General features: G+C 37.9%; 1 protein-coding gene across 6 annotated transcripts in view; it reads right to left on the minus strand.

Annotated features, from left to right (window-relative positions):
* spegb (striated muscle enriched protein kinase b) overlaps positions 1-25,930 on the minus strand; it is a 74,789-nt gene that overhangs the window by 47,404 nt on the left and 1,455 nt on the right. For 2 of the 6 annotated variants that reach the window (XM_039669819.2, XM_089133061.1), the window contains exons 2-7: positions 19,689-19,731; positions 16,843-16,872; positions 16,088-16,189; positions 1,207-6,550; positions 957-1,100; positions 682-864 (exon numbers count right to left, since the gene is read on the minus strand). In XM_039669819.2, the coding sequence (XP_039525753.2) occupies positions 682-864; positions 957-1,100; positions 1,207-2,545 (1,666 nt within the window). In that variant the 5' untranslated portion in view covers positions 2,546-6,550; positions 16,088-16,189; positions 16,843-16,872; positions 19,689-19,731. Of the gene's footprint in view, positions 1-681; positions 865-956; positions 1,101-1,206; positions 6,551-16,087; positions 16,190-16,842; positions 16,878-19,663; positions 19,732-25,930 lie in introns of all 6 variants that reach the window. The other 4 variants (XM_089133062.1, XM_089133064.1, XM_089133063.1 and 1 more) reach the window with 4 other exon arrangements.

A 25,930-nucleotide genomic window follows, 5' to 3' on the forward strand; every position in this document is an offset into this window, starting at 1 on the left:
TCAACGGCTGTACCACAAACACCCCGCTACTCACTATTTTTATTTTAACACATACTCACTATTTCAACAACGTAAGCCAATTATTTCATGCATTACTTCTATAGACTATATTAAGTTGCTCAAGCAAGTGGTCAAATATGTAACCACTTATATTAAAATCACAAACATTTTAAATGAAAAATTAAAAAAAAAGAAAAAAAAAAACTTTTCTTTTGCACTTACATTTTAATACAACAAATCTTGCATGTCACAAAGCACTTGTTTTTCCACCTCCACGAATGAGACGAGTGTCGTTCATGTTCCCTTGTTGAGGTAAATTGTAGTTTGTACCTTATATGGATACTGTATGATCGAGATAAATATAAATATCCGAATAGGTTACGGCTGGCAATAAGGACGGATCTTTACTTAATGCTATTATTTGATATTGATGTGGGTCCACACACCAATCAAGCTTATCTTCTCTTGATACCGACGAGATGAAGCTCCCCCTCAACTCAAATCTGTGCGCGGCTATGGGCAGCAGGACAGTTGTCATGTCAACAATATGGCCGCGGTAAGCAACTTCCGGTGTTTGCGAATAAGGTCTATACAGCGGTTGAGTAGGAAAGCCAACTAGCAACCAACAGCAGAGCAACATTCTGCCAGTGTGAAGGAACAGCTTCACCGTATAACACTCACCTGGTTTGATGAAAAGAGTAGCGCTGCTGGACACCTCGCCCACCTCGTTGGTAGCGGTAACTGTATATGTTCCTGCATCACTTGGCTTTGTCCATTTGATGAGCAATGAGTGCCTTTCTCCCTCTACCTTTACAACATGGGTTGGGCTGTTCTTGATCTCAATGTTGTCTCTCTTCCATGTTACTGCATATAAAATAAACGTATTTTTTACCTCCAGTAAAAATAGTAAAACAGCTATACAAGATGGACTATTACAGCAGCATTAAAGTACTTACCTTCGGGGAGAGGGGTGCCACTGATGATGCATTTCAAAAGAACCTCTGTTCCAGTGGAGGCCACAGTGTCCTGAAGTGGAAACTCAAACACAGGAGCCTCTAAAGGATCCTCTCCTGCAGACACATACGAGTCATCCGAAGATTCTGTAATAGCAAAAGAGATATGTCAGAACCAATAGATGTGATGTATATCCACCTTGGATATTACAAAGTCAAAGATTTGCATCCCACTGGATATGCCTTAACTTGCCTAATTCAGGGGACATTGGCCTCTGTCTGTGTCCTCTTGCTCTGCTTCTTTGGGGTCTTTCCTCTTTACCAGTGCCACTTTTAACAGCCTTTTCTGGAGGTGTATCTGTCTCCATTGGCTCCTCTTCAATAATAATTTTTGGTATGGTGAGCTTTGGTGCCAATGGAAGAGGAGTCACATCCAGCTCCATCCTTTCCTCAGATGAGGAAACTCTTGGAGGTTTGGCAGGAGCTTGAACAGGGCATTCTTGAATGGCTACAGTTTCTCCTTGCACCAGAGGACTTTCAGGCCTTCTTTCCAGTTTTCTCAGGGTGACTTCTATTGGTGTCTTCCTATGCATGGACTCATTGTCTGGTTGAGGAACTTCCTGAACACGAACAACACGTTTTACCAGTGGACTTGCAGGTCTTGGTTCCAATTTGCGTAATGTCATCTCCAAGACATTTCTGGATGGAGATTCAGCTCTTCCTCGAGAGCGCTCTTCAGCCATGGCAGTTGGAGTCTCTACAGTTGGAGACCTCCGAGGACTATCTCTACTTGGGCTCGGGCCGCGCAGTCTTGGAGATCTTTGCCCGGGTAAATCAGAAAGTGACATGGCCTCTGGTGGGGATGGTTCATGCCCAAATGTGCTTACCATCTTGTTGGATGGGACAAGCAGATCACTTTCAACTTTTTCCAGTGGTTGTTGTGCCAGTTGATCTTTTCGTCTGCGAGACGGTGATTTCGGAGGTGATCTTTCTTTGGCTTGCTCTCTCTCTCTCATCTCTTGCTCTCGCTGAGCACGCTCTCTATCCTGCAGTTTTTGAAGAACCTGAGGTGGGAGGGGGTCTACCTTCTCTATAGGCTGCCTGCTCCTGTGAAAAGTAGAGAGCTGGTCTGTTGAGAAGGATTTCTTCATATGTGGTTTACCGACAAGTTTTTTGATGCGCTGGAGCTCCTCTGTGAACTTGTTCTCAATGTCCAGCACCTTCTGGGAGTAACGGGGTCTGTCCTCCAGGGAAGTAGCCCGCTGTTTGAACATAGTCCTTCTCTGGGCTGCATCTGCCTTCAGAGCCTCACGTAGGTCTTCTTTGGAGCTCTCCCTCGAGATCCCCAACCGGCTCCCTCCTTCATCAGAGTCAATGGACGAGGCTCTATTAAATCCAGCCCAAGAACGTCCGGATATAGACCCCTCTGGGTTATCGATACTTCTTCTGCGCTCTTCAAAAACTCGCACCTTCTCAAAGATCTTGGAGCTAGCTCTCGTCAGTTTTGGTGAGGGCCGAGGTGTAAGTTCCTTGCGGGAATACTCGCTGACGGGGGTTTGCGGTCGAGAGTCTTGAGCACTACTCTGAGACATGCCTGAGGATTTGGGTTGCTTAATCTTCTCCTCAAACTCTCCTGGTACTGTGTCTTGGTATTCAGTTGGTATGACAACTTTCTTGCGTGGGGCTAGGGGCGTGGCAGGGGCCGAACCAGAACGGCTGAGCAAAGGAGAGGCAGTAGAGCGGCCAATTTTGGGGGAAGGGGGTGGTAGGACTTGAGGGGGAGATTCCCTCGAAACTTCTTCAGATGGGCTCCTAAAAGAAGGTGTTTGAGGGAAATGTTCTGTTAGAGTATGGGGTTATGCAAGGGGTGAGCCCAACTGTTTGGATGAGGACTTTGGAAGAGGGGCCAGAGAGGCTAATTTCTCTGATGTGGGATCTTAAATGGGACTGTCTGGATGTGTTTGTGCGCAAGTTAATTCAATTCTACTTCTGCGAATGTCTTAATTTGAGAAATATTTTTTTGATGTGAACCTTCCTAATTTTCAAATTTCAGGAGAGATAAATAAAATCAAAAATGATTATGAGCTTCTGTTAACTGATTAACTGAAATAGAAAAAATAATGTGAGGAGATTCATGAGGGAGAGCATGAATAAAACATATTCCATTAATCTCGGAGTGACAGTCAAGACCAGATTTAAATGTAAAATGATACTCTACCTATAAGATTAAGAAATCTGAATTCTACTTTAAAACAAATTGTTATTTATTTGTCTTATACTTTACTACACAACTGAATGCGCAGAAAGAATGTAATATTAGCACATGGCAGATTAATTTATGCCTACTAGCCTATACCTTCCAAAATCACTGGACTAGACCACCACACATCACTGGATATCTACAAGAATAAGTCAAGATTCACTTGCCAGTGCTAGGAAGGAAGAGGAAAACAAGAATTAGAGCGGGCACATAACTATTAAATGTTGATTCATCAAAAATACTGTTAAAAGGGGTCAAATTCAAAATGGCTGTGCACTAGAAAATATCTGAAGAGCAGTAAAACAAAAACTTGTTTACGCAGCACAGAAACTGCCATTAACTAGCAGAGCTGATACAGTACTGTGAATCCAATCAGTGTAGCTTCCTTCCCATCCGGCAGTTTGACAAACTAATTCTTGTATTGTATATCCAGTGCACTATAAACATCTCCCATGCAGCATCAAAATCATGCAAAAACAAAGCACAAATTTGGTTAAAACAGAGGATGATCCTTAGAAAATATGTGATGTTAGTAAAGTATGACAAAACCAGCAACTGGCAGTAGCAGTTCTAGATGGTTCACTGTACTATTCAAGATAAATCAATTTACATATGTATCTACGCATGAATATACAGTTTGGCAATTTTTTGGCATTACTTGAGGGAATAATACTCAACACATCACAGTGTTTTAGACTGCACTTTATTTGAGATCATTACCATTGAAACAATGATATTTAAAATGTGCAAAAAATGACAATTTTTTTTGTACAGAGCATCTCAATCTGAGAGTTCTTACAAGATCTATACCCTCCTATCTTTGCGAGTCACTCAAGGCATCATGTGCATGCATGCAAGAATTCATGCTATGCAGTTCACCGAAAACAGCATGCACAAAAAACCAGGGGGAAACCGAAGGGGTCGATGATACCTAACACAAAAGTGATGCAAGCATGTTTAATGCAAACTTTGTTCAGCTTCAATTTTGCATCGACTGCTGTGCGAGTAGAAAACGAAAAGAATTTGCGTATGGATAATGGGGGTCAAAGGAAAGTATGAACTAAAAGAAAATAAATCTAGATGAGGAATGAAAAGGCAATAACAGTGTGTGAGGGAGGTGCTCTATTATGCTTAACCTTTTTTGTCTCAACCTATCAATATTTTGAGCTACACATTATTAGTTTAATTTTAGTAGACAGAAATTCAAAGTTCTTTAAGAGAGTAATGCTAGGTAAAACTTTGTCAACTTAAACATAATTTTACCATTACGTTTATTATGATGGCAAAGTAAAATGGTAATGTTTTAGTGACATTAAAACAGAATGAGTGTACAGGCAATGGAAGATGCATCACCTTAAGCTTACTCAGCAATTACTATTTTGGAGTTTAAATGCTTTGTCTTCAGATTTAACGGTTTGGCCTAGAGCAGCACTTCTACAGAAAGTCTATTCTTAGACTCTTTGAGCAGCTCCTAAAAAATCTGACCTGCACAAAAGGTCATTGTGCTCTCAGCATCTCAGTTTGTACATGATGTGACACAGATCTGACAGAGAATAAGTTGGCTGCTTTAAAGGCCAGATCATTACCTGACATTGCCCTGCGTCTGCCCTCTCTTAGACAGAGCCATGCCTTTCTTTAAGGTTAGGCACAAAAAGGAACAGCCCGTCATTAGCAATATATCTCTGTTTAACACATTCATGATACAAATGAGCAGCAAATCAAAAGCAGAACCAAATAACAGGGTGGAAACAACAGAAACTAAAGTATAACAAACGGGTTTGAAAATATGCAAAGCTTGGTATTGTTCAATGCTAAAAAGAGTGGAATGAAATTTGAAAATTTGGTTTATAATTGGCTAAGAAAACTAACATTTGAAGGAGAGTTTGAGTTATGTTTGGTGTTAAGAGTGTTACAGTCAACCCTGGCTCAAACATGGGTGAAGAAGAGTGCTTCGTAGCGATGAATGACACAGGAGATACAATAAGTCACCCTCTTTTCTTTTCCAACAATATCTACACTTACACTTCACCTAAAATAAAACTCGTCAAACATCAAATGTGAGTAGATAATGGCTTTTGTCCAATAACTAACAACAAAAAACACGGTTTAAGTTTTATTTTTAAGAATGAAATAAGTGGCACAAGCAATTCAAATCCAAAACATACACCGACTACATAGGAAAACACTCATCACGGCTCACACATCTTCAACTTTTACAACTAGATGGATGACTTATCGACTATATGTTGAATATTCCTTGCATTAAGCCACCAAAATCAAAATATGAATACAAATTATGACTCCAGATTGGCTCATCTGGAGTAACAAATCATCTGTGCTGTTTGTCACCAATATGCAGTGGAAAACGTTTTGTAATAAAAAATAACCAGGAATATTTTGAACCCTCGTCAAACCACCACAGCAACAAAAAAAAAAGACTCAATCAAATCTCTGAGATTCAGAAATCAAATCTCTGAGATTAACATCATTTAAAAGTTATATCTACTGTATTACAATAGGAAATTAATATGAGCATCCACTGAAGTTGTTTAGTGTCATTTTAAATAAGCTCTCCAAAAATGAAAAACATGTATATAAAAAAAACAACTTTTGCTGTGCTGCCACTTGCAAATGAATGAGTCACATATAACTGTAAGGCTTTTGGCAGCTCACACAGCCCTTTCACTCTGTGGGCTGAGCTGAACCTCATCCAAACACAGAGAGCCCACTCACTGTATCTTCTGTCATTCCTGTGGTGATGTAAGCTGCCTCATGGGGCCACCAAAACGCACAGCTCAGATACCAAGAGAGACAGAGGAGGAATTACAGCCTGGGTCTTGTTCTCAGTCCCCTCCCATCTTTAGCACTTCCAGGGGACACCATGTTAGAGCAAGGGTCTCTTGTGACTCTGTGATGGGGTTTGTGGTTGTTCGTCTATTGATGAGGGATCTTTTTATATCTGTGTTTTGGTCTGCTTATTGTGGGCTGTGGCTAATTGCGATTTATTTTAGCTTGGGAAGGTTTACTTACAGGGGTACAGAAAAAGTCCTTCCTCTATAAAGACTGAACGTGCTACCATAGTAATCGCTAGCTAAAGACACACTTTCCTCAGACCCCCAACCCGGTCGGGATAGATTGGCGCGTGACGCTCGAATCAGAGGCTCGACCCCTAGGTGCCTGATCTGGGTGCCCGTCGGCTCCCGGCTGTTGGCTTGCCTGGCTGATTGCGGCCCCGGAGCTCTTGATCCCAGGGCTAGAGCTTCTTTCTCCAACACTGTGGTCTCACCAGCGGCCCAGCGATCGCTCGCACCCGGGGCGACATCCATCATTCTCTCACCTGCGGGGGAGCCGAAATGGGAACAAACAGAGTACATTTAATTTGAGGCAGGATGCTCGACGTACTAGCGTTCACAAGTCATGGGCGTATTCATCCACATAACCAAAAAATACAAACAATAGAAACTATTTTCTCTAATTTTTCCCTTTTGCAAACATTTTCTTTAAACAACATAAAATGCTCCAAAAAGCTAATATTTATTAAAGGAGTAGTTCACTTTAAAAAAAAAAAAACTTTGCTGATAATTTACTCACCCCCATGTCATCCAAGATGTCCATGTCATTCTTTCTTCAGTCGAAAATAAATTAAGGTTTATCTCCATATAATGGACGTCAATGGAAACCAAATGGTTCAAGGTCCAAAAGACAGTTTCAATGCAAACTGCAAACTGTTCAAAGGGCTTTAAACGATTCCAGACGATGAATCAAGCGAAACAATCGCTCTAAAAAATAACAAAGTTTAAGTTTTATAAGCTCAAATGGTCACCTTGCTCTGTTCTGTGACGCACGTTCGTGACTCTCCTGTTCGGACTTTTTCAGAGTAAGTTCGTTCATTTCGTTCATTGAATCAACCAAATGATACGAAAAAACATTCGTTCATTTTGATGAACGATTTCGAACAGGAGAGTCACGAACATGCATCCCAGAACAGAGCAAGGCGACCATTTGAGCTTATAAAACTTAAACTTTGTTATTTTTTTTTAGATGAGCGATCGTTTCGCTTGATAAGACCCTTATTCATCGTCTTGAATCGTTTAAAGCCCTTTAAACAGTTTGCAGTTTGCACTAAAACTGTCTTTTGCACATTGAACCATTTGATTCCCATTGAAGTCCATTATATGGAGAAAAATCCTGGAATGTTTTTATCCAAAACCTTTATTTTATTTTTTTCAACTGAAGAAAGAATGACATGGATAGCTTGGATGACATGGGGGTGAGTAAATTACCAGCAAACGTTTTTTTTTTAAAAGTGAACTACTCCATTAAAGGTATTATTTATTATTGGTCATATCATGTTTTCTAATTTATTGCACTTAAATAAAAAAAAAAAAAAAAAAAAAAAAAAACAACTTTATAAACCAAAATGTGCTTTGCAAACTAAAAAAGACCTTTTATTGAAACAAAGCTGGAAAAATTATTAATCAAAAACCACAAACTGTTTAAATCTTTATTAGACTCGACACACAGCAAACTCGTGTTCAAAATTTTTCACATTTTTTACATGCAAAGTGGGAATTTACATAAAAGTCTAAAAGAACAGTAGCAATAAAAACTAATTATAATTATAAGAGAGAATGGAGAATGGTTGTGAAAAGGAAAACTGACCATTTTGACTAACATTATAACTGGACCTCAGACCTACAACCTCAGAATGAGAGATTGAAAGAACAATAGATAGATACACTCTAAAAAATGCTGGGTTGTTTTAACCCAATTTTGGGTCAAATATAAAAAAACTCAAACATTGGGTTAAAAATGTAACTCAGTGGCTGGGTTTGTCCATATTTGACCCAAAATCGGGTTAAAACAACCCAGCATTTTTTAGAGTGTAGAACGAGAGATTTATAGAATGATAGAATGACAGATAAAACCCTAGATAGACTGAAAGACAGAACGCCAAATATGCTAGAATGCTAGAAAGAAAAGGAAAACGACAGAAAGAACGATGTATAATGTAAGGGAGTTATGCATTCAGAGGTGTGATGAATAAAGCCCAGGTGAGGCCTTTCAGCTGCAAGCTGCGTTGAAGCAAAGTCTGATGCCTTCAGAGCCCGTGTAATTCACAGTGACTGAATGGATTAGACTGCAGTCAGGAAGCATCCATCAAAATCAATGACAATGGGCCTCCGCCCACCTCTCTTCGCCTACCATAACAGATCAAATCAATCACTTACTCCACTACGGAAATCATACGCTCCACCAAATCCTGACGCATTTATTCCTCCTGTATCTCTTTGTTGGTAAAATTGTTGACTTTCATTTTTCAGAAAGTCTTTGGATCTTACAACTGTATCTCATGCGTTGTGAAGACAAGAGCATCATTCATATCAGCGCTAATGACAAACCAAAAATTTACAGTGCAATTCAAGCTCCATTGCTTGTGGTGCACTTTTCTAAAAATCTATCTTTGTTGAAAACTGCGTTGACACGATAAATGAATTTCAATGTTAGACGCTGAGATCAAAGTGGATATTTATATACAGGGCATGTTGTTCTCAAACCTTTCATTTCTAAACTGCAATCGAATAAATATCACTCTAATTTCTTCTCTTCTAATTTCTCTCTCGCGCTGACGAAAGAAATGGACCCAGTCTGTAAGTGTCTCAAATACACACCCAACCACTTTCCCCAAGGGATAATGTGAAGGCTTTTGTCATGATACATACTGACAACTGAGAGTTCAATTGCCTAGAATCCGCAAATGGACTAGATAGAATCAAGAGAACAGGCCTCATATTATTATCTTTGTAAACACATCCATGCTTCTCCTCTGTTTAAAGACAATTTATATTCATAAATCTCATCAAAAGTTTTTCTTAGACACAAAAATAGAAAAAAGGTGTAATGAGGCAAAATATTCAAAAATCGACCACGTTTGACCTCAAACCAAGAATGTTTTTGTGTAACACATTACATCAGATTACATGCATACATAATATTGTGATCTCATTAATATTCATAGGTTTTCATACTTAAAGTGTGGTGCTAGCCAGCCCGTTCTCATTCTTTAGCGTCACATAAAACGCTATATGACAAAACGGCGCTATACTACGCACATGGCACCCTTTATCGTTAATATAACACGCGAACCCAAGACGTCATAAATCCTTTAGCGTGAATATGACACGCAGACCCTACCCCACACCTAAACTTAGCCCTCACAGCACGTGTTATATTAACGATAACGGGTGCCATGTGAGTAGTATAGCGCCGTTTTGTGCGTTCTATATGACGCTAAAGGATGAGAATGCGTTGTGCTAGCACACATACGTTTTTGGATAGAAACTAAGGGCCAGATTTACTAACAGCTTGTGCAACTTTTTGAAAAAGATACTTTTAAAAAACTACAGTCAAGATTTACTAAACACACACAGTGAAAAATTAGCGCTGAAAAGGCGTAGACATGCAAAATGTATGGGAGGAGAGTATTTAAATGAATCACGCGAGGTTTGCGCTAGTCATTTTACTGGTGTTTGTACCATTATGCAATGCCCCAAAAACGCATGTCTTAAAACATTCGGTATTTTACAATTAAAGCCCTGTTTTAAGATTGTTTCTGATGAAATAGTATGGCTAATAACGTTTTTTAGACAAATGCTGCTGTCCCGAGAATTTAATGAACAATCCTTCATAAAATGCATAAAACTTTAGTTTACGAAGACTTGAAACTCACCGAGTGGTCTGGGGTGTTGACTGACATGCTCATACAAAAATCGCTGCAAAAGATGCTTTCCAACAGGTGTTTTACCAGTCGTAAAACTGTAGACCTATTTTTCCAAATGCCTCATAACCGTACATTCTTCTGTTAAGAGCTTGAATAATAGACACTCCAGCCCAGTTGGTGGCGATAATGCACCTTTGCCAATTGCAAGCAAACCACTTACGTCTTAGCCTACGATACCGCGACTGCATTAGGCTACGTCCACATTAATTCGGATAGATTTGAAAACGGGGTTTTCGTTTAAAAACGCTCTCCGTCCACACTAGCGTTTTCAGGCGTTTTCCGACGTTTCAGTGTTGATGAGAAACTTCTAAATTCACTTTAATGCGCATGCGTGAAACTTCCCAAAAGCTCACTGAGATGATACAGATGGGAAAATAAATAATAATGTTATCGCACAATAACAGGATAATTTTATTTGGCAAAATATCTCACCATCACGGATGAATCCAGGTCGCATTCAGTCACCATATGTTTGGTCTAAAACCCAACTGCTCTCCTGTTTAGCCGCAGGACAGCAAATGTGAGTAAGCTACATTATCTGTCATCTTTGCAGTGCTGTGCTATGAAGAATAGCACATATTAAGTAAAATAGAAAGTAACATATTTTAGCAATAGTGTAAAAATGAATAACACATAACAGGCACAATACCGATAAACATGAATATCTATTGGTACTACATGGATCACATGACTAAACTTACGTCATCGTTTTGAAATACCTCCGGTTTTACCGTCCACACTACAACGCGAAAAATGCCGTTTTCAAATTTATCCACTTTGGAGAGCGTTTTCCAAACGATACGTTTTTGTTGACTTAAAACGGCGTCTCAGTGTGGACGGAAGGCCAAAACGGAGAGAAAAATATACGTTTTCAAACTAAAACGTATTAGTGTGGACATGGCCTAAGACTACAGAAAGACTATAAACAACCCCATTTACGTTTCCGGCGGCGGAGTAGTACCATACATCAACGTACCAACACATTCTCAACCCAAGGCGTCATATACGACGTTTTTTCCAAAGCGTAGACATCCAACACACATGGCACCCCATCGGTTATGGTAGGTTTAGGTATGGGGTAGGGTTAGGGTTAGACCACTAGGAGGCGCCTTCTGCCCCATATATATCTGCGTTTCATTTGATGCCAAAGGGTGCCATGTGCGTTGAATATCTACGCTTTGGCAAAAATAAAACCTGTTGGAAAGCATCTTTTGCAGTGATTTTTGTGTGAGCATTTCAGTGAACACCCCAGACCACTCGGTGAGTTTCACGTCTTTGTAAACTAAAGTTTTATGCGTTTTATAAAGTATTGTTCCTGTGCACCTATGCAACCATTGTAGAGATGTGGGGGTGCAACCACAGAAACTGAAAATTCTCGGGACAGCAGCAAAAAACAATCACAAAAACAATCTTAACCATTGTATTTCATCAGAAACGATCTTAAAACAGGGCTTTAATTGTAAAATACAGAACTTGTCCTTTAAACCAGATGCTAATTTGCACTGCTCTAGGTAGATTGCGTTGGTCATTATGGAAATGATCCGGGTGTATCTGTGTTCATTTGCACGTCGCCAGTAGATCACTCGCAGAACTTTCCACTCCTATGCACTGTGACGGCCACACACTGTGCGATTTCAGCAAGGTAAAGCATGCGATGTAAAGCCAAGCTTCACAATTCATTTGCTCACACTATACGGTCTGATCTTTGAGCTGCGACTTGACTGCTCACACAATACATGTGAAATATGCGCGATAAACCCATGCAGGGTTGTGCAGATAGCTAGATGATACCCAGAGATATCGTCCAAAGCATTAGCTATCAATATCAAGAGTATTTAGCATTTCCAATCTATCTATTAAATTATTATTGGAGGCCAGAGAGCAGTGAGAGAACAGCGGGAGGCCGGTTGATTGACTGATAAGGAGAGTCACCTCTGCTGAACCTGGTCATATAACATATCTGTCACAGATGAGTTTCGGAAGCATAAAAGGAGGAGCAACGACAGTGAGGGAGCAGGCCTGGAAAATTATACATTATGTTATACATTATATACATAATGTTTATGTGTGTGCACGGCAGTCATTTGTGGCTTGCAGTTGATGTGTGAGCTTCTGTTTGCTCGAACCTCTTTATTTATACTCCTCTGGTCTTAGATGTGTGATAAGAAATGCCTAGAGATTTACTATGATGTGTGATTTATATCTGAATGATCTGCTAAAAACATCTTAAATAAGCATAATGTGTGATCTAAGTCACCTTAATGTTAACTAAGGCTATTGCTGTAAAAGTTTACATCAAAAATCACAGATGAACAAGATTTTTTCTATTTAACATGAAGCATGAATATTTCACGTCTCATGTCTTTCTAAACCCGAATGCTGTATGCATGGCAGTTGATTGTGACCAAGCATGTTATAATTAAAAATAAACAAAAAGAAATAAAGAAATAAAGCCACGAAGAACTATATATATTAAAAAGGCCTTTTGACTCTAGATTCCAAGTCTTCTGAAGCCATAGGAAATATTTGTGTGAGGGTCAGACTGAAATCTAGCTCATTATTCATGAAAAGGTCATGTTCACAGATGAGAAACAACGTTCTGTGTGGTCAACGTGGCATTTTTAAATCAAAACTATCGTGTGGCGGTAGAGGACCCGGAATCTATCGCACAAGTTGTATAATGGCTCGGTACGGTACTCGGAGTGGTACGGTACGGTACAGTTCGGTTCGGTACGCAATTATTTGCGTTTCCACTGTCAAAAGTTGTGAATGGTACCAAAAAGCCGAACCGTACCGTACCACTTTTTGGGTACCCTTTCGTTAGGGTACCTAGCACAGTGAAAGGGTACTAAAAGGTGGAGCTAGACTCACTGCAGAACGGTGATTGGTGGACAAAGTATCGTCACTCACGCGTGCTACAAGGGCATTAGAAGCATACAGTTGAAATATAATTCTACTGTTATTGTGTCACGAAATGTAGTTTTAAGACTTTTTCAGGCGAGAAAGTACTTTTTTAGAGATCAAATCTGTGGTTTATTTATAGATTTTTGATCATTTGACTGAGATCCATTCCAAGCGATCACCGGACGCTCGCGCTCGTGTCCCCGCCTGGAACAGCCTTTCCTCGGCTAGTCGTTCTGATGTTTGCCGCTGACTCGGACGTCTCTTTAGTGGTTAAACATGAGATATATTTCGTCTTGTATAAACCTAACAGGTGATCTTTGGTCTCGTGAATCTATAATTCGTTCCCTGGCCAATAGTTTTGGCAGAAGGCTACGTGAAGTTTCATATCTTTGAGCGCTGAATTTGTAGTCCTATATTTGACTGACTGAATTCATTGTTTCTTGATATTATTTAAACTTTACTGTATTTTGTACCTTTTACTTATACTTTTATAATGGCTATTATTGATTAAACTGAAATTCAACAAAAAGAGATAGTTTTGTCATTTTTTTACATTTTATTATCATCTGTAATGTTGTTTATTGCAACATTTGTACCAATGCGATATGCAATACATTACATTACATATTGCCTGGAATATGTTTAATATTTTTAAATTTAAACGAAAAGAGGCAGGGTTGTTTTATATTTAGTTTTGTTATAAATATAACGTTACATGCAGTGATAATCAATAGGCTATGTGTTGCCTGAACCACATTTATGTGCTTTAGAATGTTTAAAATGTATTGAAATGAAATCGAAAAGAAGCAGAGTGGTGTTTTAAAACATATTTCGTTTTATTGTTGCCTGAAATGAACATACAGAGATAACCGGAGTCGCAGAGCCAGAGCGAGCAGAGTGCCGCGTTCAAGAACGCGCTCTTCCATTAACAGAATTACTGGACTTGCGTCCTCGGGATCATTCTCCTGAGCCGGATTTTGCGTTGGCTTCTTGGAAACGCCTAATGCCAGCGCAGGCAGCGCTTGTTTCTAGCGACAAACATGCCGAGAAGCAAGAACAAGATCTGCTGTCTGTCATCCATTGTTGTTTACTATGTCGCTTTCTTCGCGCGAAAATGACGTCGATCGCTTCTTTCCAGTATACCACGCCTATCAAGTAAGGGTACTGTTGGCGGTGGAAACGCAAGCCTGATCATGGTGTACCCGACCCGTACTGTACTGTACCGTATCGTACCGTACCCCTCAGTGGAAACGAGCCATAAGACTTTTGTTATGCTTTTGCTGTTTTTTAATGGGGTTTTTTGAAGCTTGACAGCTGTGGTTGCTATGAACTGCCACTGTTAGGAAAAGATTGTCCTTTTTGTGTGCCACAAAAAAAATAACAGAATAAAAACTGTCTTGTCCTCCCTCCAGGATGTCATCATAAAAAAAAAAAATAAACAAATAAAATCACAAAACCCACACACTCACAATACAATGTCTTTTCAATTTGGTACAGACCTCTAGGCACCTGAACATCCAGGAAGAAGAATTTCGCATCTCCATCAATAACAGTTAATGGCCACAACTGTGTGCTCTATTACTTTTTACTGTTTAATATTATATCAGGCATAATGCAATAAAAATGTACATTATGTAATATTCATATAGTTACACCGTTGAAACACGATGCATACGTCGTCTATTAATTTTCTGTTTACTCAATCTAAATGCTTATTCTCTTGCACGGTTTCTTGTATTTAATATATGTAAGTGCTCAGAGTTCCTGTGAACCATTTCATTTTCATTTTACTGGGAAAACTATTCCTTTAATGGCTAAGGGGTTTGTACAGTACAGTACATACACTACCGTTCAAAAGTTTCAGGGTGGTGAGATCTCTTTATGTTTTTGTAAGTGGTCTCTTATGCTCACCAAGGCTGCATTTAGAAACATTCAATTAATATTTTAATAAAGGTAACAGTAATACTGTGAAATATAATTACAATTTGAAATAACTGTATTTTAAAATTTCATTTATTCTAATGATGGCAAAACAGAATTTTCAGCTATAATCAGTGTCAGTGCTCATTCAGAAAATCCTTTTAATATGATGATTTGGTATAGCCAGCCATTTTAACATGTAATCCTTAAAACGTACGATACTAGAACTTATTCACTAGTCCATATTCCAATTTTGTCTAGTATTTAATAATACTTAAAGGAGAACTACGGCACAAAATTAACCTTTGGTCTTATAACACATTGGTACCTAGTTGACCGTTCTCTGAGATTTGTTTTCATGATAATCGAATGTAAAGAGTTTTATCTCTAAAAATTGTTTAGCGTTTATGCTAGTATATGGGGAATAACATGGCTCAAAATAGCCCCACACTAACACAGTAACAGTCGAACCAGGAACGACGTGCCAAGTGAGCTGAACTGTATGAACGGCGTTCGTGGTTCGACTGGTCAAGATTGTTTTCCAAGATGGCTGCTGCCTGTATACACGAAGTTTACTGTCTTTATAAAATATCTTTTTAAACGGTCTGTACACTTACAAAGTTCTCAATTGTTTTGCATGTAGGGACCCTCATTATGTTACTGTGTTAGTGTGGGGCTATTTTGAGCCTTGTTAGTGGTATTAACTAGCGATTTTTATTTACTTATTAAATGCCCCGATATACTAGCGTTATACACTAAACAGATTTTAGAGATAAAACTCTTTACATTCGATTATCATGAAAACAAATTTCAGAGAACGGTCGACTAGGTACCAATGTGTAATTAGACCAAAGGTTCATTTTGCACCGGAGTTCTCCTTTTAAAAAAATTTGAACTACTTTCTATCACACTAGTACCTAAAGTTTAAACTTACTGACCTCAAACTTTCAAATGGTTGTGTATCTGTTATAAAGTAAATATTCATAAGCTCTGCTATAATATACATCTAAAAGGGTTAAAAGGATACATCTAAATGTTTAAAATTCTGTCTTCTGCTGAACACAAAAGAAAATATTTTGGAGAGTAACAGCTGATGGGCCCCATTGCCTTTTATAATATGGAAGAAGAAAAAAAAAGTAGGCCCATCAACTTCTTAAACAAGTAAATGAAAACAGAATTTTCCTTTTCGGGTGAACTGTCCCTTTAAGACACAACTGTGATTGAAAGGTTGACTGTTGACACAGTAGTTCATTTGAAAGTGTAATTTACCTGCATGCACTCGTTGGCCCTCATCCTGAAAACCTCTGGCTCCTTCTTTAGCTTCCAGGGGTATTTGTGGCTCAGCGGCTTCGTCTTCTGTAGTCTCAGAGTCTACAAAGAAACAAAGCATTAAGTAAAAAAAAACAAAAAAACACCTGTAATGATAACGTACATCAAACCGAGCAAATAAAATCATATTATGACTAGGGCTGTAAAACGATTAATCGCATCGAAAATAAAAGTTTGTGTTTACATAATATATGTGGGTGCACTGTATATAATTATTTTATATATACACACACACATGCTTGTATATATTTAAGAAATATTTTTATGTATATACTGTACATAGATTTGTATATAATTTATATTATATATAATTTTTTTTATTAAATATACACATGCACGTTTGTGTATTTATAAATATCTAAAATAATTATACACAGTGCACCCACATATATATACATACATATATATATATATTAATATAATTATATATTAACACAAACTTTTATTTTGGATGTGATTAATCGCGATTAATCATTTGACAGCCCTAATTATGACCTTTTGAGTAAACTATTTTTTACTTTCTTTGAGGAAAAGTGCATCACTTGAGTAAAAAAAAAAAAAAAAAAAAAAAAAAAGCAAATCGCCACATAGTGATAAGTAATATTAATAAGTAGAAATGTGTTTGAATTAGAAGCATCGTGAGGAACAAGGGGATGAACCACTTCATTGAGCCCAAAGATGAAAACAAACATTACCATAACTTTGCTTCCGACAGGAGCGGAAAACTTCGCTTCCATAGTGGCAGAGGAAAGAAGCAGACAAGACATCACCATTACTATAGAGACGAATCCCATCCCAGTAAACAGATAAGACAGCTACAAATTACTGAATGGACACATTTGCACCATTTATTTTGTCCTGGTTGACTCGTACTTGCTGCTCAACATCACTGCCATCTGCTTTTGTTTTGTTTTCTGCGTATAAATCACTTGAGCTTGTAAGGATGGTCAAACAGGTCAATCAAAATACAAAGTCTTAGTTAAAGAAAGTCTCTGCACATTCAATTAAATAATTCAATTTTCAATTATGTTGGATTGTGGGCTCAATCCTGCCACAAATTTGTGAAATGAGCAGCAAATTCCTTAAGTTGCTAATCAAATATTTGATTTCAGACAGGATAAATGGGTTTGAGCCTTTAAATACACATTTTTCAATAATGAATGCATTACATTGTTAAGCCAGTTAATTTTGAATTATAATCCATTTTAAATGAGTTCAACACTAATTTAGTTGCACAGATGGCACTGTGGTGCTATGTATGTATTTCTAAAAATTAAGGATTATCAGAAAGATTTTAATCCACGAGGTTCAACGTTTTCGAAAATGTTTTCATGGAGCCTGATCTTAAATGGAGAATGCATTAAAGAGTGTAATCCACATTAAGTATGCCTGTCTAATTAATTTTTAAAGCAGTTTCAATTTAAAGATGTTTTATAGGGAGCCATGTCTAAATTCCCATCACATCGGTGCAAAAGTGTCAGCAGTTCCTATAAATTGCTTTAATGATAAGCACAGCTAAGCTTTTTGCATTATTAATGCTGAGATTATAGTGCCTTTGTACATAAGGTGAACAGATTCATTGTCAGGCTCCTCTTTATCAGTGCGAGCAGACAGACAATTCCAGAAAAACTGAAATCCTCTTAATTGGATGCCGGTGCGTCATAGAGTTCATTTTAAAATATTGTTGTTTGGTTTCAAATCCATAAATGGTCTTGCACCCTCTTACACTGTACAAAAAAAAAAAAAAAAAAAAAACATTTTCAAGATCTGTTATCACAAGATTTTTTCTTTTGTCAAATCAACTTAAATAATTTATTTAGTTCAGATAACTTATTATTTTGAGTTTCTGATGATTAAATCAATCTCCTTTATTGTATTAACTCACTTTTTCCAGTTTTAAGGCAACCAGGTTACTTAATTTTTTTAGTTAAACCAACAATATTTTTTTACAGTGTACATATCTGAACTTTTAACTTTAAACGTGCCCGGTAGGTGTCTACGGTCCACAAGCAGTTATAATCTGTCCCAGCAACATTCACAATTTAAGTCGAGAGGGGATTGTGCTTTCGTAGTTGTCCGTCCTATGCTATGGAAAAGTCTCCCCTTATCCTTGAGATCCCGGTCCTATTTACGTGAGTTTAAAGTTTGATCTTTTTGACCGGGTATTTCACTAAATCTCAATTATAGTTTCATGTTTCCTAGACTTTTACCTTGTAAAAGAGGTCAACTTCTGTTGTGTTTATTTGTGCTATATAAATAAAATGAAATGAAATGAATGGCATCTTCACTAATAATCAAAAACACAATGATTTATTACAAATCACAACAGGAACACAAATTTCCACAAATTTGACAATTCCTAAAGATGTATACAGTCAGTCCTTAAAACTGAGGATGCATTACGTATAGGCTATCAGCAGCATTGGGGAGATGTTTTCAGAGTGTGCAGACTGATATAAAGCAAACTAAATTATTTTATAATTATCATGAATATGAATGATATCCCCATTAGCAGTAATTTATAACAAACACTTATCTGATAGGTAATGGGAGCAGTGCAGCATCAGAGGTACTTTATTCTCAATTTAGGGCACACACTTTAGAGATCATATTTGTCTGAACTGAGCACTTCCTCTGATGTAGGTCCTCAAGGTGTCTCTGAAGAGGGTCTTGATACAGAGATTGATTACAATTACATCTTCAAAAGGATCCTAGATCCTTACCTCATAGTATCAAGTGATAGGAATCCTAAATCTTAATGACTTATCATCAATCTCAGAAGCCACAGAGACTTAGACTTTATTTCTATGGCACTTCTAAGTTAGAAACACATTTTTCAAGTACTCAATGCAGACGCAAATTCTTACAATACAATTAATAGAAGGCCAAATTAAATCTGTTGGATGAAAATTGACTAAACCACTCAATTGATATGGATTAATTTAACAATCTCTTAATGGATTTTTTTTTTTTTTTTTTTTTTTTTGAAGCATCGAAGTGGTAGTTGCATAGACCGTCAATGGAGGGACAGAAATCTCTCTGTTTGTTTGTTTGTTTTCTTTGTTTGAACGAAAGTCGTACAGGTTATTTAATGAATGAATTTTCGTGTTTGGGTGAATTAACCCTTTAACTACAACTTCAACGAAAATTTTAAATGTTGGCTTGGCAAATAACTGAAAGTACTAAAACTTTTTAAACATTTTTTTTTTTACTTTTGAATTTTGTTTTAATTGCAATTCAGTAAAGTCCTCTATATTTCATTCCAATCAAATTTCCAATAAAACATTTTGTGTGGCACCACCAGTTCAACTTGAATTCACGCTCTTTACTGCAATTCTTCAGTTTGAATTTCTCCCATGTCTGCTAGCAGAGGCATATATTGCAAGATTATCTGCACTTTCTTTCAAATTGCAGAGGGCGAAATATAATCAATGCATCCTCGATTTTAAACAAAGACCCGACATTAGATGACTGACAGACTCTGAAGAGTTATCATAAAATCTCTCTTGTAATAACCTGTTATCTATAAAGCCAAACACACCATGAGTGAACCTCCCAAATGTTCGGTTAGAGTGTCCGGTTTTCTGGAAAGAGAAAGAGAGAAGAGCTATTTTAGTGGTTGAACAGAATGCTTCAAATATGATCGTCACTTCAAATGAGCAAAAAAACAAGTATTTCAAACAGCACACCAGCAGATATCCCCAAAGCTGACTAACAAGAGCTCCTTTGAAACGAGACGCCTGTGCTACTTGTCGGCCTTCAAAAAAAAAAAAAAAAAAAAAAAAAAAACATGTCCGTCTTTGCTCTGTTAACCTAGATATTAATTCATATGTAGGGCATTTGGTGACTGAGAGGCTAAAAAAAAAATGAGCTAGTATCTTTTGCCAATCCCTGCGTTGGTGTGGCCGCATGTCACCTTGCATTAAACACATCTGAGACAAGTATGAAAGCATCCAGCACATCTAAAATGGGCTATACGAAATGGTTGATTCTTGTTCTGTTACAAACTGTTATTCCAAGCTTTCGAGCAACATACTGGAGGCATGTAATTTCTTTGTCCATTTCTTAACAAATTCATCTTGTTTAGTGAGAAATGTGATTCTTAGCTTTTCAGTATCGCTTCCAATCCAACTATGTTCACAATGGATGAACGTAAATTGAAGCAACACAGAGGACGCATCGGGCAGCGGCTGTCTGTCACTCTCAATCCATTAGTTACAGGGAGAAATGAAATCCTAATGGCTGATGCACCAGTAATTTCAAACCCTTCTTCTGTGAATCTGTTTCCTAACCGCATTAGCTAAGGACGGCGGCCATCCGTTTCAGAGACTGGTGCCTGGAGCTTTGCGGGGTTGGTGAAGGGGAAAGGCAAATAAAAGTGGATGAACTTTTAGAGGAATTACAAGCTGGTTGTTTTAATTCATATGCCTATGCTCAGCGCTTTCTGCTTGTAAAGAAAACATTTACAAGGCATTAAAACATCTGAATAATTCATAGGTGAAGATGGATTCATGAGCATGTGATGTTGGTTAGTTTGTCATTAGCCTCCATGTTTAGCATCTTAATGGACGAAAAGGCTGGTTCCACTCCACCGCACAAGTGTCATACATTATGCAAAAGATTTGAATTGTTCTATTGCCTTGATTAGTCAAAACACAACAGCCAAAGAAATGCATTTGATGATCAATTCACACATAGTATGAGTGCCGTTTTTATTTACATGCATTTCTCAACTGAAACTCTTAGGGGAAAATGCACATTTTCTATTGAATGCAACATTATATTTATACACTCACCTAGAGGGTTATTAGGAACACCTGTTCAATTTCTCATTAATTAAATTATCAAATCAATGACATGATAGTTGCTTCAATGCATTTAGGCGTGTGATCCTGGTCAAGACAATCTCCTGAACTCCAAACTGAATGTCAGAATGGGAAAGAAAGGTGATTTAAGCAACTTTTAGCGTGAAATGGTTGTTGGTGCCAGACGGGCCGGTCTGAGTATTTCACAATCTGCTCAGTTACTGGGATTTTCACGCAGAACCATTTATAGGGTTTACAAAGAATGGTGTGAAAAGGTAAAAACGTCCAGTACGCGGCAGTCCTGTGGGCAAAAACGCCTTGTTGATGCTAGAGGTCAGAGGAGAATGGGCCGACTGATTCAAGCTGATAGAAGAGCAACTTTGACTGAAATAACCACTCGTTACAACCGAGGTATGCAGCAAAGCATTTGTGAAGCCACAACACGCACAACCTTTAGGTGGATGGGCTACAACAGCAGAAGAACCCACCGGGTACCACTCATCTCAAATAGGAAAAAGAGGCTACATTTTGCAAGAGCTCACCAAAATTGGACAGTTGAAGACTGGAACAATGTGGCCTGGTCTGATGAGTCTCGATTTCTGTTGATGGATCCATCATGCCTTGAAATTGGTTTCTTGAACATGACAATGAGTTCACTGTACTAAAATGGCCCCAAGGTCACCCGATCTCAACCCAATAGAGCATCTTTGGGATGTGGAGGAACGGGAGCTTCGTGCCCTGGATGTGCATCCCACAAATCTCCATTAACTGCAAGATGCTATCCTATCAATATGGGCCAACATTTCTAAAGAATGCTTTCAGCACCTTGTTGAATCAATGCCACGTAGAATTAAGGCAGTTCTGAAGGAGAAAGGGGGTCAAACACACTATTTGTATGGTCTACCTAATAATCCTTTAGGTGAGTGTATATTTCCATTGGAAAATATTTGAAGAGTTTAGATGCAAAAGCCTCTAAGTGCCATTTGAAATTTTCTTCTAAAATTATCATTTTTATCAAGCTTGTTTATTTAAGTTCAGTAATTTCATTTAAATGGCAATGAAGATTACCTATTAATTATCATTTAAGTGAAATTACTGAACTTAAATATACAAGCTTGATAAAAATGACCATTCTAGAAGAAAATTTCAAATTGCATTTAGAGGCTTTTGCATCTGAACTCTTCATTTATTCTGTTTATCCAATTTTAATGTCCACTAGACAATTACACATCCAGTCAATTAGAAAAGTCATTTTTGAGGTGTCGTCGCTGTAGAACAAACAATGAAAATAACACACAAAGATTCAGGGATTTATTCTAAATCGCTAACCTCAAGTATGATGAATGATAATATGGATGAATGCCTTTGCGATCGCCACTAATTACATGAAAATCAATGAATCCACATAACAATCAATTCCCGTAATCTATACTTTAAATAGCAACTGTACAGAGAGGAGACTCTGAGGTTGACATGATGTTTGAGCTTTGGTTCTCTGTCTGTCCTATGATGGTCTGAAAACTGCTATAAGAACAGAGGGCCCTTCAAGCTTCAATTACATTTTCGAAACTGACACTTATCCAAAATGACCTGCCAAATGCACACGGACTCCTTTGATTGTGAGCAGGCCACTGAGGGAGGATCTTCAGCCAGCCATCTGTGCTGTGAAGAGCTGAGGCAGAAGTAAACACGGACTCAAGCGGTCAACGGTTGACATTCAGTGACCATGTTGTATGACAACATCAAGAACGGCTACAAAAAAAGACAGAGCACCGCAACCTATTATTTTTTTATGAGTATGTAATCCAATTAAAATGAAATGGACTATCCATAACAAGATGATAAAAAATACAAATAACAAAATTAACATTGCTTATTAGCATTTTCTTCTTCAGCAAGATATTTTTAGAGCTAAATTTGTATATTTTCTGAAGAAACTGAGATTGTCCAAGCAAATTTTTGTTTTGTTTTTTCAATGCAATAATTCAATTACTAAGATCTTAGGAAATATTTTAATGCATTAAGTGGTTGCTAGGGTCTTTTGGATGGTTGCAAGGATGTTCTAAATATCCCATAACGATGCTGCCTTCGACGATATCTTCTTTTGGACAAAGTCGCATATATTTTTCTCATAGTGACGGCAATTCTAGAACAAGGTCAATGAAAATATTATTCCCGGATGGCGGACATAGAGGTAATAAGGCTTATTTTTCTTTCACAACAGAACAATATTGACAAAAACAGTTAAATCTACCCTAAAGTTCATTACACTAATCTCAATGAAAAATCCAAGATAGTGGATAATGCGGGAGAATTGTCAATTATCACTTTAATACTTAAATTACTACTGAACAATATTGATGATAAAATGGTTAAATCCACCAAAAAATAAACAAGTTTACCTTTTCTGTCTGCTCAGAAAAGTATTATATTAGCAACAAGCTTTCTAAATCCCATTGAAACTTTAAGTAGACAACTCTTAAGGTTTCAGAATGGAGCTATAAAATGTTTAAAAATATGATAGTCATTAGTTGGCACCAAAACACCCTAAACTGTGGCTGCTTTTGTTATCTTTTTCTATCCACTCTATGTGTCCAGACAAAAACCACTAAGCCCCGTTGGTCAGCACCTTGGAGAGCTCAAATTATTATTCTTGTCAGCCCACACCACAGGCATTCACACTGGATGAATCAAACCTCTCTGGGCAACCGCTGTTTGGATAATTTTTTTTCCTTCTTGGTCATCAGGTAATTTGTATGTTGCCAGGTTAGGCACACTGAGGTGAGATGAATGCTGCCAGGCACTATTTAATCTGGGTTGCGGTATCTCCTTTCTGCTCTAACTCCATTCTTTTAGCTCTGAGGCAGTAGGCTATTTCAATCTCACCTGGTCTGACTTTTCATTACTCTTGCCAATGCAGCAAGTGAATCACTTCACACCTTAAAGAAACACAGCTCTCTCAGCTACCCGTTGGGGTTCCTTAATGCTTGTGAGTCAGAAAGAACCATGGGAGCTTACGTGATTCATGACCTCGTCTGCACTGCCAACTTGTTGTATGGCAAATGCATTGATATTACTCAAACGTTCTGGTTCAAAATTTGTTCTAAACTTCAAAAACCATCTCACTAAAAATGTCAGCCATGTTAATCAGAGGTCTTACATATGGTCATGGCCATGGTCAATTTCTACAAGTAACAAGGTCAGAAAAACAACAACTTTTAGCTTGACACTGGCGCAGTACCCTCAATGGTGTACATTTGTGCCTTATTCACAGTATTCACTTAAGTACTGATTATTAACTAACTACCTGTACTTAGTATTGGGTTAGCGTTAGGTTGTTTACACTTTCAAGTGGAATATAAGACAAAAAATTCAAGATATAAAGATCATTTAACAAAAAATAACCATCAGCAACTGGTCGTCTTTCTGTTCATATACTAAATTTTGATTTATCTTGTCTTCCCAGCATACATTTAATCATTTATAGCCACCATATCTGAAAACAAATGCAACTGCCTTGCTGCCTCTCTATCCAGTCAGTCAATTTACAGACAGCATTTTTGTATGAAGGCACCATTTAAGAAAACTGAGGCAAAACGCCATGTCTAATGGTCTAGAAAAAATTCAAATGGGCTTTAGAGCAAAAAAAAAGCCAATATTTAAGTGACTAAAATGCTTATTTCTTGAAATATAATCGCTAAATTGACATTTTTCGCACCATTAGACATCATTTTTATTCTTTCCACCAAGCGCCAAACCGGTTGCCCATGATAGAGAGATATCAGTAAGGAAGTATACATCAGTATATATATATTTTTTAAATGTGTCAAAAAGATTATGCAAACACTGGATTCAAATATCTCCGTACACCGCCTGCAAAAGCAGACCTTTTCAAATTTTGGAAACAGACTGTATGTTGAATCTGTAATGTGCAGCACACAGCACTCAAGATGTCTGCTGAGTGTCATAATGATGGCAAAGTGTTAAAAAAAAACTAACACCTACAGTAAGCTTCTTTAGCTGCCTCGCAAGCATTGGTATATGATTCAGGAAATGTGAATCTAGTTATCTTTAGTTCTATAAGCATCAATGGGATATGCTACAGTATCTCCCTAAAACACATCCAATGAAGGAATGAACTAATTACATATAATTCACATGACATGATAGAATCAGAAACTACCATTTAGCCTACATCTGAAACTATGACTCAGACACCTGTTCGGTATCTGTCTGGTCTCTAAGCTAGATCTCTGCCCCATCCACCCGCTTGTCTCCGTCTGCCGACTAAGATCCAATTATCTTTTTCTTTTACCCATCCCCCTCTCCTCTCCTTCACACCCACTTTTCCTTTCATCTTCACAAGGATTCAGCTTGAGAGGAAGCTGTAAGAGCTCGTCCTGCTCTCACCTCCTCTCACCAGTAAAATGTCACAATGACATATTGTCTAAAGGAGAGTACTCTTATGCAATTACATCCAATGGCAAAGTGATGGTGTGCAGATTGCTCTTTTTCACTTATATGGCCATCCAGGGAGAGGGGACAAGGTTCGCATTTTGACCTTACACTGACAGTATACGAAGCAAACAAACACCACAAATAACTGATCATTTCTAAGCCAAACAACTCTAAATATTAGTAAATTTGGCTATTTAAAAGGATAGTTCACCCAAAAACAAACAAAAAAAAAAAACCTGTCATTATGTACCCACCCTAATGTTGTTCAAAACTGTATGCATTTCATTTTGTACAGAATACAAAGAACACTGGACCCCAATGACTGTTATTGTCTGGACTCATATGGACTTTTGTGTTGCATTATTGAAATCACATGAGGATTAACCTGATGGACAATTACGTTACAGAATATCATAGAGATTTGAGGTGGTGAGCTCTTTTGACCTGGACCAGTAAGTAGCCCCTATAGCAACCACCTAGCAACACACTAAAAGCACCTTAGCAACCACACTGCAATGCC

The sequence above is a fragment of the Pimephales promelas genome, chromosome 7, assembly GCF_988280905.1.
Source record: "Pimephales promelas chromosome 7, fPimPro1.hap1.1, whole genome shotgun sequence".
Lineage (NCBI taxonomy): Eukaryota > Metazoa > Chordata > Actinopteri > Cypriniformes > Leuciscidae > Pimephales > Pimephales promelas.